Source organism: Nansenia antarctica (assembly GCF_963989245.1).
Source record: "Nansenia antarctica genome assembly, chromosome: 10".
Lineage (NCBI taxonomy): Eukaryota > Metazoa > Chordata > Actinopteri > Argentiniformes > Microstomatidae > Nansenia > Nansenia antarctica.
The window spans coordinates 22,883,139-22,903,490 of NC_137680.1; the positions used below are offsets into that span (position 1 = coordinate 22,883,139).

At 49.4% G+C, this 20,352-nt stretch overlaps 1 protein-coding gene across 1 annotated transcript in view; it reads right to left on the reverse strand.

The window, feature by feature from the left end:
* Window positions 1-20,328: 20,328 nt before the first annotated feature.
* dyrk1b (dual-specificity tyrosine-(Y)-phosphorylation regulated kinase 1B) overlaps window positions 20,329-20,352 on the reverse strand; it is a gene marked incomplete at its 3' end in the record, with an annotated part of 36,372 nt that continues 36,348 nt past the window's right edge. The window contains 1 exon segment of the mRNA XM_080541093.1: window positions 20,329-20,352. This exon segment is cut by the window's right edge and continues 121 nt beyond it. Coding sequence (XP_080397219.1) covers window positions 20,329-20,352 — 24 coding nt within the window.

A 20,352-nucleotide genomic window follows, 5' to 3' on the forward strand; every position in this document is an offset into this window, starting at 1 on the left:
CGACTTACAATCGATACATTTGACTAAGCAAGTGAATCATCAATCCACCAGTCGTAGCAGGAAGAGTAATCTAGCTCAGGCCAGGGGCCACTGGCAGTCTCTGTGATAGAAGGAACACCTTCTATCTTCTTTTCACATCACCTGATTGGTCAGTGTGTGTAGGAGCCTACACCTGATTGGTCAGTATGTGTAGGAGCCTACACCTGATTGGTCAGTGTGTGTAGGAGCCTACACCTGATTGGTCAGTGTGTGTAGGAGCCTACACCTGATTGGTCAGTGTGTGTAGGCGCCTACACCTGATTGGCCAGTGCTACAGTAAGCCTACAGTTTACATAGGGCCTTCAGTGGTTGGCTAGGCTTGGGCTTATGCTTGTTCAAGCAGCGTAAGGTAACAGGGTCTTATCTAACCAGGTCTGCTGGGGCTGTCTCATCACACAATCACAATAAGCCTGGATTCTCCTTTAGCAACATTGATGGAATACCCCCCTGGACTCCTCGGCTGACAGGACAGAATAGTGACCTGAAGATGAAGACTTCTCTGTCCATCCTCATCCAGTCTGAGGCATCAAAGAGCTAAGACACAAAAGGCCCATTTCTCTAAAATGTTGTTCACAAATGTGTTTAAATCTGTGTTAGTGAGCACTTCTCCTTTGTCCACCTGACAGGTGTGGCGTATCGATGCTGCCGAGACAGCAGGAGTATCTGTGGCTGGTCACAATAAAAGGCCACTCTAAAATGTGCAGTTTTATCGTGAAAAGAGAAATTAAGAGGCACTGAACTAGGGATTTCAACTGTGATGTTTTCAGCTTCCAGGAGTTGTGTCCAGATCCTTGCAGTACCGGTTTGAGACACTAGTGGTCTCTGCTGGATCTGCCTCTCTCTCTGACTGTCTTCATTCAGCAGCGTCTGTCTATATCATATCATATATAAATATCATATATATCATATCATATATCTCATATCATATATAAATATCATATATATCATATCATGTAACTCATATCATATATAAATATCATATATATCATATCATATAACTCATATCATATATAACTATCATATAATCATATCATATAACTCATATCATATATAACTATCATATATCAGGGGTCACCAACTACATTTATCCAAAGGCCAGAATTCCAAAGGGCAGTCCTCTCCCCGAGGACACCCAGCAGCAGAGGTATGTGGTGGTATGTGCTGCCTCTGGCTCTGAACATGACAGTGCAAAACTCTCGTTTCGGTGGTAGCCTATGTACTGGTGCGCTGTCACAGTGTCACCAAATAGGCCCTATGTTTTCCCCATGTGTTAGGTGCGCTGTCACCTGGGCTATGTTTTCATCGGTGTTTCGGGTGCGCCGCCACCATAATGTTTGTGTTGCTGCACTCTGTGTAGTGTTATTATTGATACAACAATCCAACCTATATTGTAGGCTAGTTTGCAAAGTTTTGTTACATTTCTGTGCTATGAAATCTAATCCTGGCGGCGCCACTGCCTTACGTTACTTGTGCATGGCCGAACTTTTGCTGGACTTTGAGGTGCGCCGTCCTCACCAGACGCGTGTCTGCTGCTACCGCAGCGCGTGTGGGGTTCTCTGTTCTCCAGGCTTTCAGAGGTGGTTGGTTGTTCTATAGGCTTTCAGTGGTGGCTGTTTGTTCTCCAGGCTTTCAGAGGTGGTTGTCCCGAACTATTGGTGTCTTGATGCCTTGCTGTCCCTATTATCCCCTCTGTCTCTTTACCACTTTCATTAACTTAATTAAGATCACCAGTTCTTTACTAGAGAGCCCCCCCCCTCGCGCTCACAGCACCCAGAGACACCTTGGTAACGCCATGGTAACGTCATGGTAACGCCCCCACTCAGAGTAACCACGGCGACAGTTAAACAACGTTCAGACATTTTAATACGAAATGTTTTATTTATATAAATCTTCTCTGAGGCTATGACATCAGCAACCAAACCATGACATCAGCAACCAAACCATGACATCATCAGGGAGACACCTTGAAGGACAGGTGTCAGAGTCTGCCCGGCAACAGTACCTCCTGCTGGTCTGATTGGTCATCGCCCCACTCCTCTGGCTCCTGATTGGCCTGTAAAAACACCAAGGCCTGGTCTGTCTGCTGGTCTGTCTGCTGGTCTGTCTGCTGGTCTGTCTGCTGGTCTGTCTGCTGGTCTGTCTGCTGGTCTGTCTGCTGGTCTGTCTGCTGGTCTCTCTGCTGGCTGGGCGGGAGCAGGGCTTGGGCGTGGTCTTCTGAAGGCCTCTCCATCTCCATCCCTCCATCCCTCCCTCCATCCCTCCCTCTTCTGGCCCTGCCCCTCACCTCTCCTCCTCCCCCCTCCCTCTCCTCCTCCTCCTCTTCCTCTCTTCCTGTCCTTGCTCTCTCTGAAACCTCAGCTGTCATGACGACGTCACCTGCATGGTTGTCAGGGACAACCTCCTGACCCCCCACAGGCCTGACCTCTGACCCCTCCCCCACCATCCCCCTCTCCCCCTCCTCCCCAACCACCATCCCGCTCTCCCCCTCCTCCCCAACCACCATCCCGCTCTCCCCCTCCTCCCCTACTTCCATCCCCCTCTCCTCCTCTACCTCCATCCCCCTCTCCTCCTCCTCCCCTCCTACCTCCACCCCCCTCTCCTCCAGACCTCCTATCTCCTGCTGGTCTGCTCCTCGTGTTTTGACTGTCGAACTCTTGAATTTCTTCTTCTTCTCCTCCCAGGCCCCCTCCTCCTCCCAGCCCTCCTCTGCCTGAATGGACACTGGACCCTTGAGGCCCACGTCTCCCCTGCCCTCCCCCCTGCCTCCCCAGGTGGCGGTGATGAGGCTCCTGACAGCAGGAGAGATGGAGGTGGGCCCTGAAAACAACAACACAGATGTTCAGACAGACAGGTCTGTCAGACAGAAAGGTCAGACAGGTCAGAGAGACAGACAGGTCAGTGAGACAGAGGTCAGACAGACAGGTCAGACAGACAGGTCGATCAGACAGACAGGTCAGACGGACAGGTCAGACGGACAGACAGACAGGTCGATCAGACAGACAGGTCAGACAGACAGGAAGACAGGTCAGACAGACAGGTCAGACAGGTCATACAGACAGGTCAGACAGGTCAGACAGACAGGTCAGACAGGACAGACAGACAGGAAGACAGGAAGACAGGTCAGACAGACAGGAAGACAGCCAGCTTGGACAGACAGGTCGGACAGACAGACATGTCAGACAGACAGACAGACATGACAGACAGGTCAGACAGACAGGTCAGACAGACAAACAGACAGACAGGTCAGTCAGACAGCTCAGACAGACAGGTCGGTCAGACAGACAGGTCAGACAGACAGGTCAGACAGACAGGTCAGACAGACAGGTCGGTCAGACAGGAAGACAGACAGGTCAGACAGACAGGTCGGTCAGACAGACAGACAGGTCAGACAGACAGGAAGACAGCCAGCTTGGACAGACAGGTCGGACAGACAGACATGTCTGTCGGACAGACATGACAGACAGGTCAGACAGACAGGTCAGACAGACAGACAGGTCAGACAGACAGACAGACAGACAGACAGGTCAGACAGACAGACAGGTCAGACGGTCAGACAGACAGACAAGTCAGAGAGACATACAGGTCAGAGAGACAGACAGGTCAGAGAGACAGACAGGTCAGAGAGACAGGTCAGACAGACAGAAGTGTCAGAGAGACAGACAGGTCAGACAGACAGGTCAGACAGACAGGTCAGAGAGACAGACAGGTCAGACAATCAGGTCAGACAGAAGGGTCAGACAGACAGTCAGACAGACAAACAGACAGGTCGGTCAGACAGACAGGTCGGTCAGACAGACAGGTTGTTCAGACAGAGAGCTCAGACAGACAGGTCGGTCAGACAGACAGGTCAAACAGACAGACAGGTCGGTCAGACAGACAAACAGACAGGTCGGTCAGACAGACAGGTCAGACAGGTCAGACAGACAGGTCGGTCAGACAGGACAGACAGGCAGGTCAGAGAGACAGACAGACAGGTCAGAGAGACAGGTCAGACAGACAGGTCAGACAGGCAGGTCAGAGAGACAGACAGGTCACAGATACAGACAGGTCAGACAGACAGGTCAAACAGACAGATAGGTCAGACAGGTCAGACAGACAGGTCAGACAGACAAACAGATAGGTCGGTCAGACAGACAGGTCGGTCAGACCGGTCAAAGACAGGTCAAACAGACAGACAGGTCGGTCAGACAGGTCAGAGAGACAGGTCAGAGAGACAGACAGGCAGGTCAGACAGACAGGTCAGACAGACAGGTCAGACAGACAGGTCAGACAGACAGGTCAGAGAGACAGGTCAGACAGGCAGGTCAGACAGACAGACAGGTCAGACAGACAGGTCAGACAGACAGGTCAGAGAGACAGGTCAGACAGGCAGGTCAGACAGACAGACAGGTCAGACAGGCAGGTCAAAGAGACAGGCCAGACAGGCAGGTCAGACAGACAGGCAGGTCAGACAGACAGGTCATACAGACAGGTCAGAGAGGCAGGTCAGAGAGACAGGCTGCCTATTGGCTTGTTGGGAGGTTGACTATCATGTTACAGGTCAGACCCTTACACACCATCAAGAGGTCACATGGTAGAGATAACAGGAAGTCAAGTGGTAGAGATAACAGACGTACTCACAGAGCTCTGCTGCCTCACACACACTGGAGCAGCAGGAACACACAGAAGACGCCGCTTCTAGCTCCTCCCACCTGCAGGACCAATCACAGCTTAGTCAGCAAGGAATTAACCAAAGTGAAGTGAATGTTAGGACTACCTCCCTACTGACGTTAGGACTACCTCCCTACTGACGTTAGGACTACCTCCCTACTGACGTTAGGACTACCTCCCTACTGACGTTAGGACTACCTCCCTACTGACGTTAGGACTACCTCCCTACTGACATTAGGACTACCTACTGACGTTAGGACCACCTCCCTACTGACGTTAGGACTACCTACTGACGTTAGGACTACCTCCCTACTGACGTTAGGACTACCTCCCTACTGACGTTAGGACTACCTCCCTACTGACGTTAGGACCACCTACTGAGGTTAGGACCACCTCCCTACTGACGTTAGGACCACCTCCCTACTGACGTTAGGACTACCTCCCTACTGACGTTAGAACTAGTGTTGTTCCGATACCATTTTTTGATCCCGATACCGATACCGATACCTGACCGTGCAGTACTTGCCGATACCGAGTACCGATCCGATACCACGGCGTTTGAAAAAACAAAACAAAAAAACATGTCTTTTGAGCCGCATACTCACCTCGATGTAAAATTATTGCTAACACTTAGTCTGGCACTGCTCAAAACCTTTGTAAAACAGGAAAAAATACCAACAGAGAGTGAATGCTATAGAACTTTTTTTTATTGTCTACCTGGTATGGTGACAAGAAAATCAACCCCTTATAAAACCTGAAATGTGGCTCTCACAGATGCCAATCAGTGCAATATCCATTTAAGATATAAAACAGTCGTAGTAGTAGTGCAACAGCAAGTGAACATTTACAAACAAAATAACTTTAGTAAAAAAAAAAAAAGTAAAAAAATAAATAAATAAAAAATAAATTAAAAAAGTTAGTACTCGCCGATACCGATACCAGCATTTTTGTGCGTATCGGTGGCCATGCCGATACTAGTATCGGTATCGGAACAACACTAGTTAGAACTACGTCCCTACTGACGTTAGAACTACGTCCCTACTGACGTTAGGACTACGTCCCTACTGACGTTAGGACTACGTCCCTACTGACGTTAGGACTACGTCCCTACTGACGTTAGGACTACGTCCCTACTGACGTTAGGACTACGTCCCTACTGACGTTAGGACTACCTCCCTACTGACGTTAGGACTACCTCCCTACTGACGTTAAGACTACCTCCCTACTGACGTTAGGACTACCTACTGACGTTAGGACCACCTCCCTACTGATGTTAGGACCACCTCCCTACTGACGTTAGGACCACCTCCCTACTGACGTTAGGACCACCTCCCTACTGACGTTAGGACCACCTCCCTACTGACGTTAAGACTACCTACTGACGTTAGGACTACCTCCTGACGTTAGGACTACCTACCTAATGATGGTAACTATGGTAACTATGGTAGCCACCTACCTTTCGACTTCCCTGTTGTAGGTGCAGGCCTTGGCACTGGGCTTGGGGGTGGAGCTTCCTACAGTCACGACGCAATGCAGGAAGAGATGCTGAGGAACAACAGAGGGGCAGGGTCAGGGGTCAGGAGGGGTCAGGGGGTGACAGGGGGGGCGGGGTCAGAAGGGGAGGGGTCATTGTGTGATTGTCCACCAACCTCGGAGGCGACGTAGGGGAACAGGAAGGCGTCCACAGAGAAACGCAGGAAGTTGTCGCCTCTGGAGACGAACTGAGACAGACTGGCCTGTCTCTGACTGTCCACCATGCACCTGCACACACACACACACACACACACGTACACACGTACACACACACACACACACACACACGATTCAGCTAACCAACACAGCGTTAGGAGGTTTGATGAATAGCTAGTTCGTAGAATCAGTGTGTGTGTGTGTGTGTGCGTGTGTACCCATGGTTGTGTATGAGGGTGTAGCGGGGGGGGTGGTGGGGGTCTCTGGTGGGCGTGGCGTAGCAGGAGGAGATGAACAGCCGCTCGCCCGGGGACAGGAAGTCAACGGCGGCCTGGAAGAACAGGGGCTCGCCCATGGTGACCTGGGGCTCGGGGGCCAGCGCCTCCCACTGGGCTGGGGGCACAGGCAGGGAGGGTAACAGGCAGGGAGGGGGGGGGGGTCACAGGCAGGGAGGGGGGGGGGGGTCACAGGCAGGGAGGGGGGGGGGTCACAGGCAGGGAGGGTAACAGGCAGGGAGGGGGGGGGGGGGTCACAGGCAGGGAGGGGGGGGTCACAGGCAGGGAGGGGTCACAGGCAGGGAGGGGTCACAGGCAGGGAGGGGTCACAGGCAGGGAGGGGTCACAGGCAGGGGGGGGTCACAGATAGGGTGGGGGGTCATGTCCCATAGAAACAGAATGAGTAGAAGGACGCGGCCATTCAAATCAACATTCCACCGGCGGCCATCTTGTGGAGGCCATCTTGTGGCGGCCATTCGGAGGTGTTCGTTGACATCTTTATCAAATCAACTGACAGGGGAATGTTTAGTCTAATGACGCCTGGTTGCCATGGTGCCGCCTCAGAATGTTCAGCTTCTATCTTTGTTCTACAGGTGCAACAACAACGTCACCATGGCAACAACGACACCATGGCAACAACAACTGCAGGGTGCAGTGTTCAATAATAATTAGGGCTGGGTTCAAAAAATCGATTTCCCGATTCTGAATCGATCTTCATTGAATGAGCGATTTATCGATTCATAAATCCCGAGATCGATTTTTTTTTTATTATTATTATTTTTTTTTGCTTGCAGCTTCAACCCGCAACGAGATCTCGCGCTACAAGAATTTATCATATCTCACGCAACGAGAGGTCTCAACACTAAAATCTAAAAACATGGCGATGGCAGGGACACTCAAGTCACCACCAGGCTTAAAGTCAGATGTCTGGGTGCATTTTGGATTAGCAAAATGTTGGTCAATGATGTTCATTTATGTTCCAATAAAAAGTACATTCATGTAACTGCTTTGGAGTCAATTCTTAATGTAAACATTGATATGTTTAACAATGCTACATGTTATAGGGTTCCTTGAACCATTTATAGCATTAGTTCTGAGAATCTCTTTCATATTCAAGCAAAAAATGTATATTGTAACTAGATCGAATCCGAATCGGAATCGAATCGGAATCGAATCGTTTTGGGAAATCAGTGGCGATACCCAGCCCTAATAATAATCATAATAATAATAAACAATACTACTACTACTAATACTAATAATATTAACAATACTACTACTACTAATAATAGAAAAATACTTATAATAATAATACTAACAATAGTACTAATACTAATAATAATAATAATGTAAAAAAAATACTACTACTAATAATACTACTAATAACAATAATAACAATACCACTAATAGTAACAATACTACTACTACTAATACTAACAATACTACTATTTATAATAATAGTAAAAATACTACTACTAATACTAACAATACCATTAATAATAATACTAACAATACTTCTACTACTACTAATAATAATACTAACTATACAACTACTTATAATAATACTAACACTACTAATAATAATACTAACAATACTACTACTACTACTAATACTACCAATACTACTACTAATAATACTAACAATACTACTACTACAAATAATACTAACAATACTACTAATAATAATACTAACAATACTACTACTACTAATAATAATAATAATACTAACAATACTACTCATAATAATAATACTAACAATACTACTACTAATAATACTAACAATACTACTAATAATAATACTAACAATACTAATAATAATAATACTAACAATACTATTACTACTACTACTACTACTAATAATAATAATGAATATAATATTAATATAATAATAATGATACATTACCATTGCATGCTGTGAGACTAAAGATGCGTTTGCTCTTCAAACTCTTTAGGAAGGTGCGCTCGTGGACCACTGGCTTGTAGCCAACCTTGTATGAGTAGTGAAACCTGGAGAACACAGCCTTGTATGAGGGGGGGGACACACAGCCTTGTATGGGGGGGGGGGACACTGCCTTGTATGAGGGGGGGGGACACTGCCTTGTATGAGGGGGGGGGACACTGCCTTGTATGAGGGGGGGGGACACTGCCTTGTATGATGGGGGGGGACACAGCCTTGTATGAGGGGGGGGACACAGCCTTGTATGAGGGGGGGGACACAGCCTTGTATGAGGGGGGGACACACAGCCTTGTATGAGGGGGGGGACACAGCCTTGTATGAGGGGGGGGGACACAGCCTTGTAGGAGGGGGGACACACAGCCTTGTATGAGGGGGGGGGGACACAGCCTTGTATGAGGGGGGACACAGCCTTGTATGAGGGGGGGGGGACACAGCCTTGTATGAGGGGGGGAGACACAGCCTTGTATGAGGGGGGGGGACACAGCCTTGTATGAGGGAGGGGGGGACACAGCCTTGTATGAGGGGGGGGACACAGCCTTGTATGAGGGAGGGGGGACACAGCCTTGTATGAGGGAGGGGGGACACAGCCTTGTATGAGGGAGGGGGGACACAGCCTTGTATGAGGGGGGGGACACAGCCTTGTATGAGGGGGGGGACACAGCCTTGTATGAGGGGGGGGGACACAGTCTTGTATGGGAGGGGGGACACAGCCTTGTATGAGGGGGGGGACACAGTCTTGTATGAGGGGGGGGGACACAGCCTTGTATGAGGGGGGGGACACAGCCTTGTATGAGGGGGGGGACACAGCCTTGTATGAGGGGGGGGACACAGCCTTGTATGAGGGAGGGGGGACACAGCCTTGTATGAGGGGGGGGACACAGCCTTGTATGAGGGGGGGGACACAGCCTTGTATGAGGGGGGGACACAGCCTTGTAGGAGGGGGGGGACACAGCCTTGTAGGAGGGGGGGGACACAGCCTTGTATGAGGGGGGGGACACAGCCTTGTATGAGGGGGGGGGACACAGCCTTGTATGAGGGGGGGGACACAGCCTTGTATGAGGGGGGGGACACAGCCTTGTATGAGGGGGGGGACACAGCCTTGTATGAGGGGAGGGGGGACACAGCCTTGTATGAGGGGGGGGGACACAGCCTTGTATGAGGGGAGGGGGGGACACAGCCTTGTATGAGGGGGGGACACAGCCTTGTAGGAGGGGGGGGACACAGCCTTGTAGGAGGGGGGGGACACAGCCTTGTATGAGGGGGGGGGACACAGCCTTGTATGAGGGGGGGGACACAGCCTTGTATGAGGGGGGGGACACAGCCTTGTATGAGGGGGGGGACACAGCCTTGTATGAGGGGGGGACACAGCCTTGTAGGAGGGGGGGGACACAGCCTTGTATGAGGAGGGGGGACACAGCCTTGTATGAGGGGGGGGACACACAGCCTTGTATGAGGGGGGGGACACAGCCTTGTATGAGGGGGGGGGACACAGCCTTGTATGAGGGGGGGGGACACAGCCTTGTATGAGGGGGGGACACAGCCTTGTATGAGGGGGGGGACACAGCCTTGTATGAGGGGGGGACACAGCCTTGTATGAGGGGGGGGGGACACAGCCTTGTATGAGGGGGGGGGGACACAGCCTTGTATGAGGGGGGGACACAGCCTTGTATGAGGGGGGGGGACACAGCCTTGTATGAGGGGGGGGGACACAGCCTTGTATGAGGGGGGGGACACAGCCTTGTATGAGGGGGGGGGACACAGCCTTGTATGAGGGGGGGGACACAGCCTTGTATGAGGGAGGGGGACACAGCCTTGTATGAGGGGGGGGGACACAGCCTTGTATGAGGGGGGGGACACAGCCTTGTATGAGGGGGGGGACACAGCCTTGGAGGAGTAGGGGGAGGAGGAGGGGGAGGTGCCTGTTGTAGTTGCAGTGAAGGGGGAGGAGGAGTAGGGGGAGGAGGTACTTGTTGTAGTTGCAGTGGGGGGGGGGGGAGGAGGAGGGGGAGGAGGAGGGGAAGGGGGAGGAGGAGGGGGAGGAGGTACCTGTTGTAGCTGCAGTGGAGGGGGAGGAGGAGGAGGAGTAGAGGGAGGAGGAGGAGGAGGGGGAGGTACCTGTTGTAGTTGCAGTGGAGGGGGAGGAGAAGGGGGAGGTGGAGGGGGAGGAGGGAGAGGTACCTGTTGTAGTTGCAGTGGAGGGGGAGGAGGAGGGGGAGTAGGGGGAGGAGGTAGAGGAGGAGGAGGTACCTGTTGTAGCTGCAGTGGAGGGGGAGGAGGAGGGGGAGGTCTCGCAGCACGGGTCCCTGAGGGGGGGGCGTGTAGCGGAGGGCGTTGGAGTAGATCAGCTGACCAGCCAGCGTCTAGGGGAGGGAGGGGGGGAGTCATGGGGAGAACAGATAGTATATAGTGTGTGTATATATATATATATATATATATATATATATAATATATATATACTATTAGGTTAGGGATATATATATACAGTATATATACCATTAGGTTAGGGATGTATATAAACCACTCAAAAAAAGTTTGGAAACGTTATTTCAGTCGATTCTTCCTCCCCTTTAATAATACCAATTGGTATTGTATTTTATATTGTTGGAAAGCCTGATTAGTCACCTTTACAACGAGGTACAACTTGTAAGGATCATGCATTCGTGGAATGAGTTACACAGCTAAACATGTGGGTAGTGGCCCAAATTTTTTTGCCAAAATCCCCTGCAATATTCTTCTGTTGGTATTCACTCTCGTTTTGAGCTTCAAGTGCTGGCAGGTGTATGTCAGTCACAGCAGTGGCGGCTGGTGATAAAAATGTTGGGTGGGGCACAGGTTATGGGGGCATGCTCCACGGGGAAGAATATCAACTTTAAAATCTGGATTTACAGTCGATTTTAGCATGAGAATATACTGTATATATAACTTAATAATTTTTATATATAACTTATTAAAGGGCAAACTGCAAACACAACAAAAATAGAATGCACAACAACTGACAAATCAACTGGAATAGTATTTGTTAGCAGAGTAGACCTAATGCAGGGACGTGCCGTCCATATAAGCAGAGTAAGCAGTGCTTACCCAACGAAAAAAAAAAAAAGGACCGTGAAAATATTAAAATAAAAGTGCATGTAACCGTTTGTTTGTTTTCATTAAAAGAGTCGTATTTTAGGTCCCAGGGCAGCAGGAGTCATTCATTTTGACGTTGCATTTTTAGCGCCACCTGCAGGAGTAAGCACTTCCTACTCTGCCTGCATTACGTTACATTATAAGCACTTCTCTCTCTGCTTTCCCTCGCGTACATTCGAATGCGTGAAAATGTCTTTTTTATTTTTTTCCGACGCCTCAGCCCGCTGTTTAATGTGGCCAGGGTAAGCATGCTTATAGCCAATCAGTAGTTCTTTCATTCCGATAAGAGCTACTGATTGGCTCTCATCACTTTCAAGTTCACTTAACATTTCACCTCTCGCCCGGCAGAATAGTAGCTAGCTCAAACGATCTAAATAATAATAATCAATAAGGATAACTTGCTTGATTTTGTGAATATGGACATTACTGTCAGCGACCTAAAGGGATTTCGTAGACTGGACTGGACTGGAAAAACACAACTACTGGCTAAATGCCGAGAGCGAAGTGCCTGTGTGACAAAGTGTGAAAAGAAAGTGTGTTGTGAGTTTACTATGGAGGATGGAAACGGTGTGTGTCTGTGTTGTGCATGTGTGCGTTTGCGATGTTGAAACTGGACTTGTAGATTTCAGCAGGCTGGCTACTTGAAAAGATCTTGGTTCAAAAAAGATTGAACAATGAGCACCCCTGATATAGTCGAAACTGGCAACTGTTTTTTTTGTTTTTGGTAATCTGATCACAAAGTGACACTACAGTTTATTAGCGGGTTCTAGGGCATCACAATTGCATTTACTTGAAACTGCGTTCACTTATAGCGTGTATGTGTAATTATGTGTATTTCTATATTTTATGCTTACCCAATCTAAAAGCTCACGGCACGTGCCTGACCTAATGTTAACAGAATGGATTTATACCCTTTGTCTATCTGTGCAGCGGTAAGGTGAATAATTCTAGCAGTACTGTCCAGACAGTTGTCTTGTTTAGCCATTCAAGTAGGCATTATTTATTCAATGGAGAAAGACATGGAACACAATGCAATTGTGATAATAAATGTGTTCTTTGTTACTTCTTTAATTAAATTAAAGTGTACCTTTCTATTATCATACAATATTTCCTTGAACATGTAAACTCTATAATCATACAGTTGTCTTTCTATTAGTTGTCTCTGTCATACTGAACTGTTTGTTATCATCCTGAACTATCTCTGTTGCTCACCTCACCTCAGTTCTGTCTCTATTGCTCTCCTCTCCTGTTGTCTGTCTCTCTGTTGCTGTCCTGTTGTCTGTCTCTCTGTTGCTGTCCTGTTGTCTGTCTCTCTGTTGCTGTCCTGTTGTCTGTCTCTCTGTTGCTGTCTTGTTGTCTGTCTCTCTGTTGCTGTCCTGTTGTCTGTCTCTTTGTTGCTCTCCTCTCCTGTTGTCTGTCTCTCTGTTGCTCTCCTCTCCTGTTGTCTATCTCTCTGTTGCTCTCCTCTCCTGTTGTCTGTCTCTCTGTTGCTGTCTTGTTGTCTGTCTCTCTGTTGCTCTCCTCTCCTGTTGTCTGTCTCTCTGTTGCTGTCCCCCATGTTCGCCTCAGTGCTGCTAGTGCTGTTTTTTCCTTATTACTGTGGGAGAGTGCAATCATCCAATCCACCAAGCAACTCAAAACGAGAGTGAATACCAACAGAAGAATATAGGGGATTTTGGCAAATATCTTTGGGCCGCTACCCACACGTTTAGCTGTGTTGCTCATTCCACGAATGCATGATCCTTACAAGTTGTACCTCGTTGTCAAGGTGACTAATCAGGCTTTCCAACGATATCAAATACAATACCAATTGGTATTATTAAAGGGGAGGAATAATCGACAGAAATAACGTTTCCGAACTTTTTTTGAGGAGTTTATATACTAATACCATTAGGTTAGGGATGGTCTTACCGTCAGAGTAGGAGCGCACGCGAACAGGTCGTAGTGGAAGTAGAGGAAGTGCGGGGTCGTCCTGGTAGCGGGGCACGGGCCCAGGTGCAGCAGCGCCGGTAGGAACCGGAGCCCGAGCTGGTACCGGTCCACGCGCACCGAGACCTTCCTGTATCCGCACCACACCTCCACGCCGCGCGCGCTGCGCACGGAGGACACCTGCATGCGCTCCGGGCCGGAGGGCGGCGGGACCAGGAGGCTGCGGATCCCAGGGAACGGAGCTCTGCCCCCGGGGCTAAACGGGTAATCACGGGGGCTGAACAGCTCCCGGTCCGCCAGAGGCGCCGCGGCGTGCTGGAACATGGGGAGGAGGAGGTGCGGTGGGTCCTCCCTCCCCGGCCTGCCCCCCGCCTGGCCCGGGAGGAGCTGCTCCGTGGACGGGCTGGCTTGGTGCCACGGACCGCCCGGACTCCCCACCTCATTACCGGCCGCTGCCACCGACATGCGCGTTAACGGGAGAACAAACACCAAAACAAGCGGACAGAACAACCGCGCGACTCGTCCCTCCATGCTCAGACAAAGCAGCGGGTAACAGTGAGCTCAGTCTCGAGGCCGCTGACATTACGGACACCTGGTTAATTAGCTAATTATATAGGCGTGTGTGCGTGCGTGTGTGCGTGCGTGGTAATTATGAACCGTCCCGTCTGGCTTTCTTCACTCTGTGTAACTGTCCACCAGATGGCGCTGTAGCCCATACCCCTCTCTCCACACACACACACAAACACACACACACACACACACACACACACACACACACACACACACACACACACACACACACACACACTAGCCATCCCATACCCCTCTCTCCACACACACACACACACACACACACACACACACACACACACACACACACACACACACACACACACACACACACACACACACTAGCCATCCCATACCCCTCAAAATACACTGCTCAAAAAAATGAAGGGAACACTTAATTATCCCAGTATAACACCAAGTCAGTTACACTTCTGGGATATCGTCTGTCCAGCTGGGAAGCGGTTTGCTCTCTTCTTATCCTTCCTGACTTAGGAGGAGGGGGGAGACGAGGAGAGCTTGAGTGGGCCCTACTCAGCTCTCAAAAACAAACAAAAAAGCAATAAAATAGGGGAAATATTACTTAAAAATAAGCAACATTTTCTGCCAACAGAACAGGAACATCTCCCTCGCCGCTTTTTTTCAGTAAAAAATATCTTAAAAGTAGTACAGTCAGACAAAAAACAAGCATATATGGCTCACCAGACAACTCATTTGATAAATAAAAGTGTGAGTTTTCATGGAAAACACGAAATTGTCTGGGTGACCCCAAACTCTTGAACGGTAGTGTATATACATTCATACATACAGTACATGTATATACATTCACACATTCATACATATACACATTCATACATATACACATTCATACATATATACACATTTATACATATACACATTCATACATATATACACATTTATACATATATACATTCATACATATATACATTCATACATACATGTATATACACATGCATACATACAGTATATACATTCATACATACAGTATATACACATTTATACATATACACATTCATACATATATACACATTTATACATATACACATTCATACATATACAGTACACATTCATACATATACATTCATACATATATACATTCATACATCTGTTTGACCACCTGTCTGTGTATCTGTCTGTCCCCCTGTCTGACCACCTGTCTGTGTCCTCCTGTCTGTCTGCCCAGCTGTCTGTCTGCCCAGCTGTCTGTCTGCCCAGCTGTCTGTCTGACCAGCTGTCTGTCTGACCTCCTGTCTGTCTGACCTCCTGTCTGTCTGACCACCTGTCTGTGTCCTCCTGTCTGTCTGCCCACCTGTCTGTCTGACTTCATGTCTGTCTGTCTGCCCACCTGTCTGTCTGTCTGACCACCTGTCTGTCTGCCTGTCCACCTGTCTGTCTGCCTGTCCACCTGTCTGTCTGACCACTTGTCTGTCTGACCTTCTGTCTGTCTGACCACAAGTTTGTCTGACCACCTGTCTGTCTGTCTGTCTACCTGTCTGTCTGCCCACCTGTCTGTCTGACTTCATGTCTGTCTGTCTGCCTGTCCACCTGTCTGTCTGTCTACCTGTCTGTCTGACCACCTGTCTGTCTGCCCACCTGTCTGTCTGTTTGACCACCTGTCTGTTTGACCACCTGTCTGTCTGACCACCTGTCTGTGTGTCTGTCTTTCCACCTGTCTGTTTATTTGACCACCTGTCTGTGTCTGTCTGTCCCCCTGACTGACCACCTGTCTGTCTGACCACTTGTCTGTCTGACATCCTGTCTGTGTCCTCCTGTCTGTCTGCCCAGCTGTCTGTCTGCCCACCTGTCTGTCTGACCTCCTGTCTGTCCGACCACCTGTCTGTCTGTTTGACCACCGATCTGTCTGACCACCTGTCTGTCTGCCCACCTGTCTGTGTGTCTGTCCACCTGTCTGTCTATTTGACCACCTGTCTTTGTCTGTCTGTCCCCCTGTCTGACCACTTGTCTGTCTGACCACCAGTTTGTGTCCTCCTGTCTGTCCAGCTGTCTGTCTGCCCACCTGTCTGTGTGCCCACCTGTCTGTGTCCTCCTGTCTGTCTGCCCAACTGTCTGTGTCCTCCTGTCTGTCTGCCCACCTGTCTGTCTGTCCAATTGTCTGTCTGTCCAACTGTCTGTCTGTTTGACCACCTGTCTGTGTCTGTCTGTCCCCCTGTCTGTATGTTTGACCACCTGTCTGTCCACCTGTCTGTGTGTCTGTCTGTCCACCTGTCTGTCTGACCACATGTCTGTCTGACCACCTGTCTATGTGTCTGTCTGTCCCCCTGTCTGCCCACCTGTCTGTCTCACCTCCTGTCTGTCTGACCACCTGTCTGTGTCCTCCTGTCTGTCTTCCCACCTGTCACATTCATACATATACACATTCATATACAGCATATAGACACACACAGTCTAACAGACAGACAGGTGGTCATACAGACAGGTGTATACTGTCATACAGACTTCACAATGTGGTGTTAGTGTGGACAGCATCATCTGGTCTACAATGTGGTCTGTCTGATCACCTGTCTGCCTGTTTGACTACCTGTCTGTCTGCCCAGCTGTCTCTTTGTTCACCTGTCTGTCTGACCCCCTGTCTGTTTGACCACCTGTCTGTCTGTCCACCTGTCTGTCTGACTACCTGTCTGTGTGTCTGTCTTTCAACCTGTCTGTCTGTTTGACCACCTGTTTGTCTGTCCACCTGTCTGTCTGACCACCTGTCTGTCAACCTGTCTGTCTGTTTGACCACCTGTCTGTGTATCTGTCTCTCCCCCTGTCTGACCACCTGTCTGTGTCCTCCTGTCTGTCTGCCCAGCTGTCTGTCTGCCCACCTGTTTGTGTGCCCACCTGTCTGTCTGACCTCCTGTCTGTCTATTTGAACACCTATCTGTCTGACCACCTGTTTGTCTCACCACCTGTCTGTCTGTCTGACCACCTGTCTGTCTATCCACCTGTCTGTGTCTGTCTGTCCCCCTGTCTGTCTGACCACTTGTCTGTCTGACCACCTGTCTATGTCCTCCTGTCTGTGTGTCCACCTGTCTGCCCACCTCTCTGTGTCCTCCTGTCTTTCTGCCCACCTGTCTGTCTGACCTCCTGTCTGTCTGCCCAGCTGTCTGTCTGCCCACCTGTCTGTCTGTCCAATTGTCTGTCTGTCCAACTGTCTGTCTGTTTGACCACCTGTCTGTGTCTGTCTGTCCCCCTGTCTGTCTATCCACCTGTCTGTGTGTCTGTCTGTCCACCTGTCTGTCTGACCACCTGTCTGTGTGTCTGTCCCCCTGTCTGCGCAGCTGTCTGTCTGACCTCCTGTCTGTCTGACAACCTGTTTGAGTCCTCCTGTCTGTCTTCTGTGTCCTCCTGTCTGTCTTCCCACCTGTCTGTCACATTCATACATATACACATTCATATACAGCATATAGACACACACAGTCTAACAGACAGACAGGTGGTCATACAGACAGGTGTATACTGTCATACAGACTTCACAATGTCGTTTTAGTGTGGACAGCATCATCTGGTCTACAATGTGGTCTGTCTGATCACCTGTCTGCCTGTTTGACTACCTGTCTGCCCACCTGTCTGTTTGACCACCTGTCTGTCCACCTGTCTGTCTGACCACCTGTCTGTGTGTCTGTCCACCTGTTTGACCACCTGTCTGTGTGTCTGTCTGCCCACATGTCTGTCTGACCACCTGTCTGTGTCCTCCTGTCTGTCTGCCCACCTGTCTGTCTGTCCAACTGTCTGTCTTTTTGACAACCTGTCTGTGTGTCTGTCTGACCTCCTGTCTGTCTTCTGTGTCCTCCTGTCTGTCTTCCCACCTGTCTGTCACATTCATACATATACACATTCATATACAGCATATAGACACACAGTCTAACAGACAGACAGGTGGTCAGACAGACAGGTGTATACTGTCATACAGACTTCACAATGTGGTGTTAGTGTGGACAGCATCATCTGGTCTACAATGTGGTCTGTCTGATCACCTGTCTGCCTGTTTGACTACCTGTCTGTCTGCCCAGCTGTCTGTCTGACCTCCTGTCTGTTTGACCACCTATCTGTCTGTCCACCTGTCTGTGTGTCTGACCACCTGTCTGTCTGACCACTTGTCTGTCTTTCCAGCTGTCTGTCTGTCCACCTTTCTGCCAACTTGTCTGTCTGACCTCCTGTCTGTGTCCTCCTGTCTGACCTGTCTGTGTGTCCCCCTGTCTGTCTGTTTGACCACCTGTCTGTGTCTGTACCCCTGTCTGCCCACCTGTCTGTCTGCCCATCTGTCTGTGTGTCTGTCTGTCTGTTTGACCACCTGTCTGTGTCTGTCTGTCCCCCTGTCTGCCCACCTGTCTGTGTCTGTCCCCCTGTCTGACCACCTGTCTGTCTGACCACCTGTCTCTCTGACCTCCTGTCTGTCTGACCACCTGTCTGTCTGACCACCTGTCTGTCTGACCAGCTGTTGACTGAAACATGAAGGAAGCAGGAATCTGTGATCTGACCTTGGTGTGCAAAAGTAAACTCTTTATTCTTATAGATCAGAACCAGCCCCCCCCCCCCCCCCACTCAGCCCCTCCCACGCTGGGACAGCCAATCAGCTGACTGGTACAGCCAGCCAATGCCCATCTCTCCCCGACAGGAAGGCAACCAATCAAAACACAGCAGGAAACAGTTAAATAGTAATAAATAGATGAGATGCAGTGGTTTATTTATCCTTTTTTTCTGAAGCAGGAGGATTAAAAAGTTTATTTAATTTGTATTTATTTATTTATTCATCTGTCTGTATTCTTTAGCAGCAATCCGAACATGAACATGGAGATAGCAGCCGAGAGGGAGGTGGCACTCACAGAGCGAAAGAAAACAGGGAGGAGGAGGAGGAGGAGGGGGGGGAGGGAGGAGGAGGAGGGGGGGGGAGGAGGAGGAGGAGTCAGGGGGGCGTGAAAGTGTCCCCTCAGAAGTATGTACCCCCCCTCCCGCAGTAGACCACCCCCCTCTCTTCCTTCCCACTGAAGGATGGCAGGAGGAGGGAGGGAGAGAGAGATAGACAGAGAGAGAGAGAGAGAAGGGGGGAGAGAGAGGGAGGGAGGGTGAAGGAGAGGTGAGATGGTGCAGTAGAAGGCAGATTAGTTTGAAACAACAACAGGGAAGCATTTTGGTTTTCCTCCTTCTGGCAAAATGTTCTTCTCCTGTCCTCAAACACCGTGTGGCAGAGTTAGGTTCCCCCCCCCCTCCTCCTCCTCCTCCTCCTCCTCCCCTCCCCTCCCCTCCCCTCCTCCTCCTCTCCAGCCAGCGTCCCGTGTGTCGGGGTGACCAGCGGCGGTGCGTCAGGGTCTCAGAGCCTCTCAGAGGAAACAGAAAACAATGGAACCAAAGTGTGTGTGTGTGTGTGTGTGTGTGTGTGTGTAAGTGTCTCCTGTCCATTAGCAAATAGAACAAACAAACCTGTATAAATAAACCCAGAACAAACTCTCCTCCTCTCCTCTCCTCTCCTCTCTCCTCCTCTCCTCTCCTCTCCTCTCTCATGTAGTGATTTTTAATAAATTAAAAATGTACAATTAAACCGAGACTTCAGAAAAACAAAACAAACAAAATAAGAAACAATAAAAAAAAATAACATCAGGGTTGTCTCTATTTCTCTGTCTGTCTGTCACTCATCTTTCCTCATCTTGACCAATCACCCTCCTCTACCTTCCAAACCTTAAATCACAAAAAAATCTAATAATATCATAATAACAATAATAATAAAAACAAACTTCTCTGAAACTTTAGATTTCAACTACTTAAACCCACTAACCCCCTAAACCCACTAACCCCCCCTAACCCCCTAAACCCACTAACCCCACTCCATTCCTTCAACAACAAAAAAACAAAGAAACTGAAAAAAGGATAAAAAGGGTGTCTATATCTTCCCTCTGTCCTCCTCCTCCTCCTCCCCCCCCCTCCCCCTCCCCCCTCCATGCAAAAACTAATAAAATCCATTGATGTTTCTCAGGTGTGTAACTCTGTGTGGCCCTATCTGTGTGTCAGGTGTGTGTGTGTGTGTGTATGCGTGTTGTCATGGTAACTGTATGGCTTTTGGAATTTGTTCAAGATTTATCAAGAGTTGGCTGTGTTCTGGCC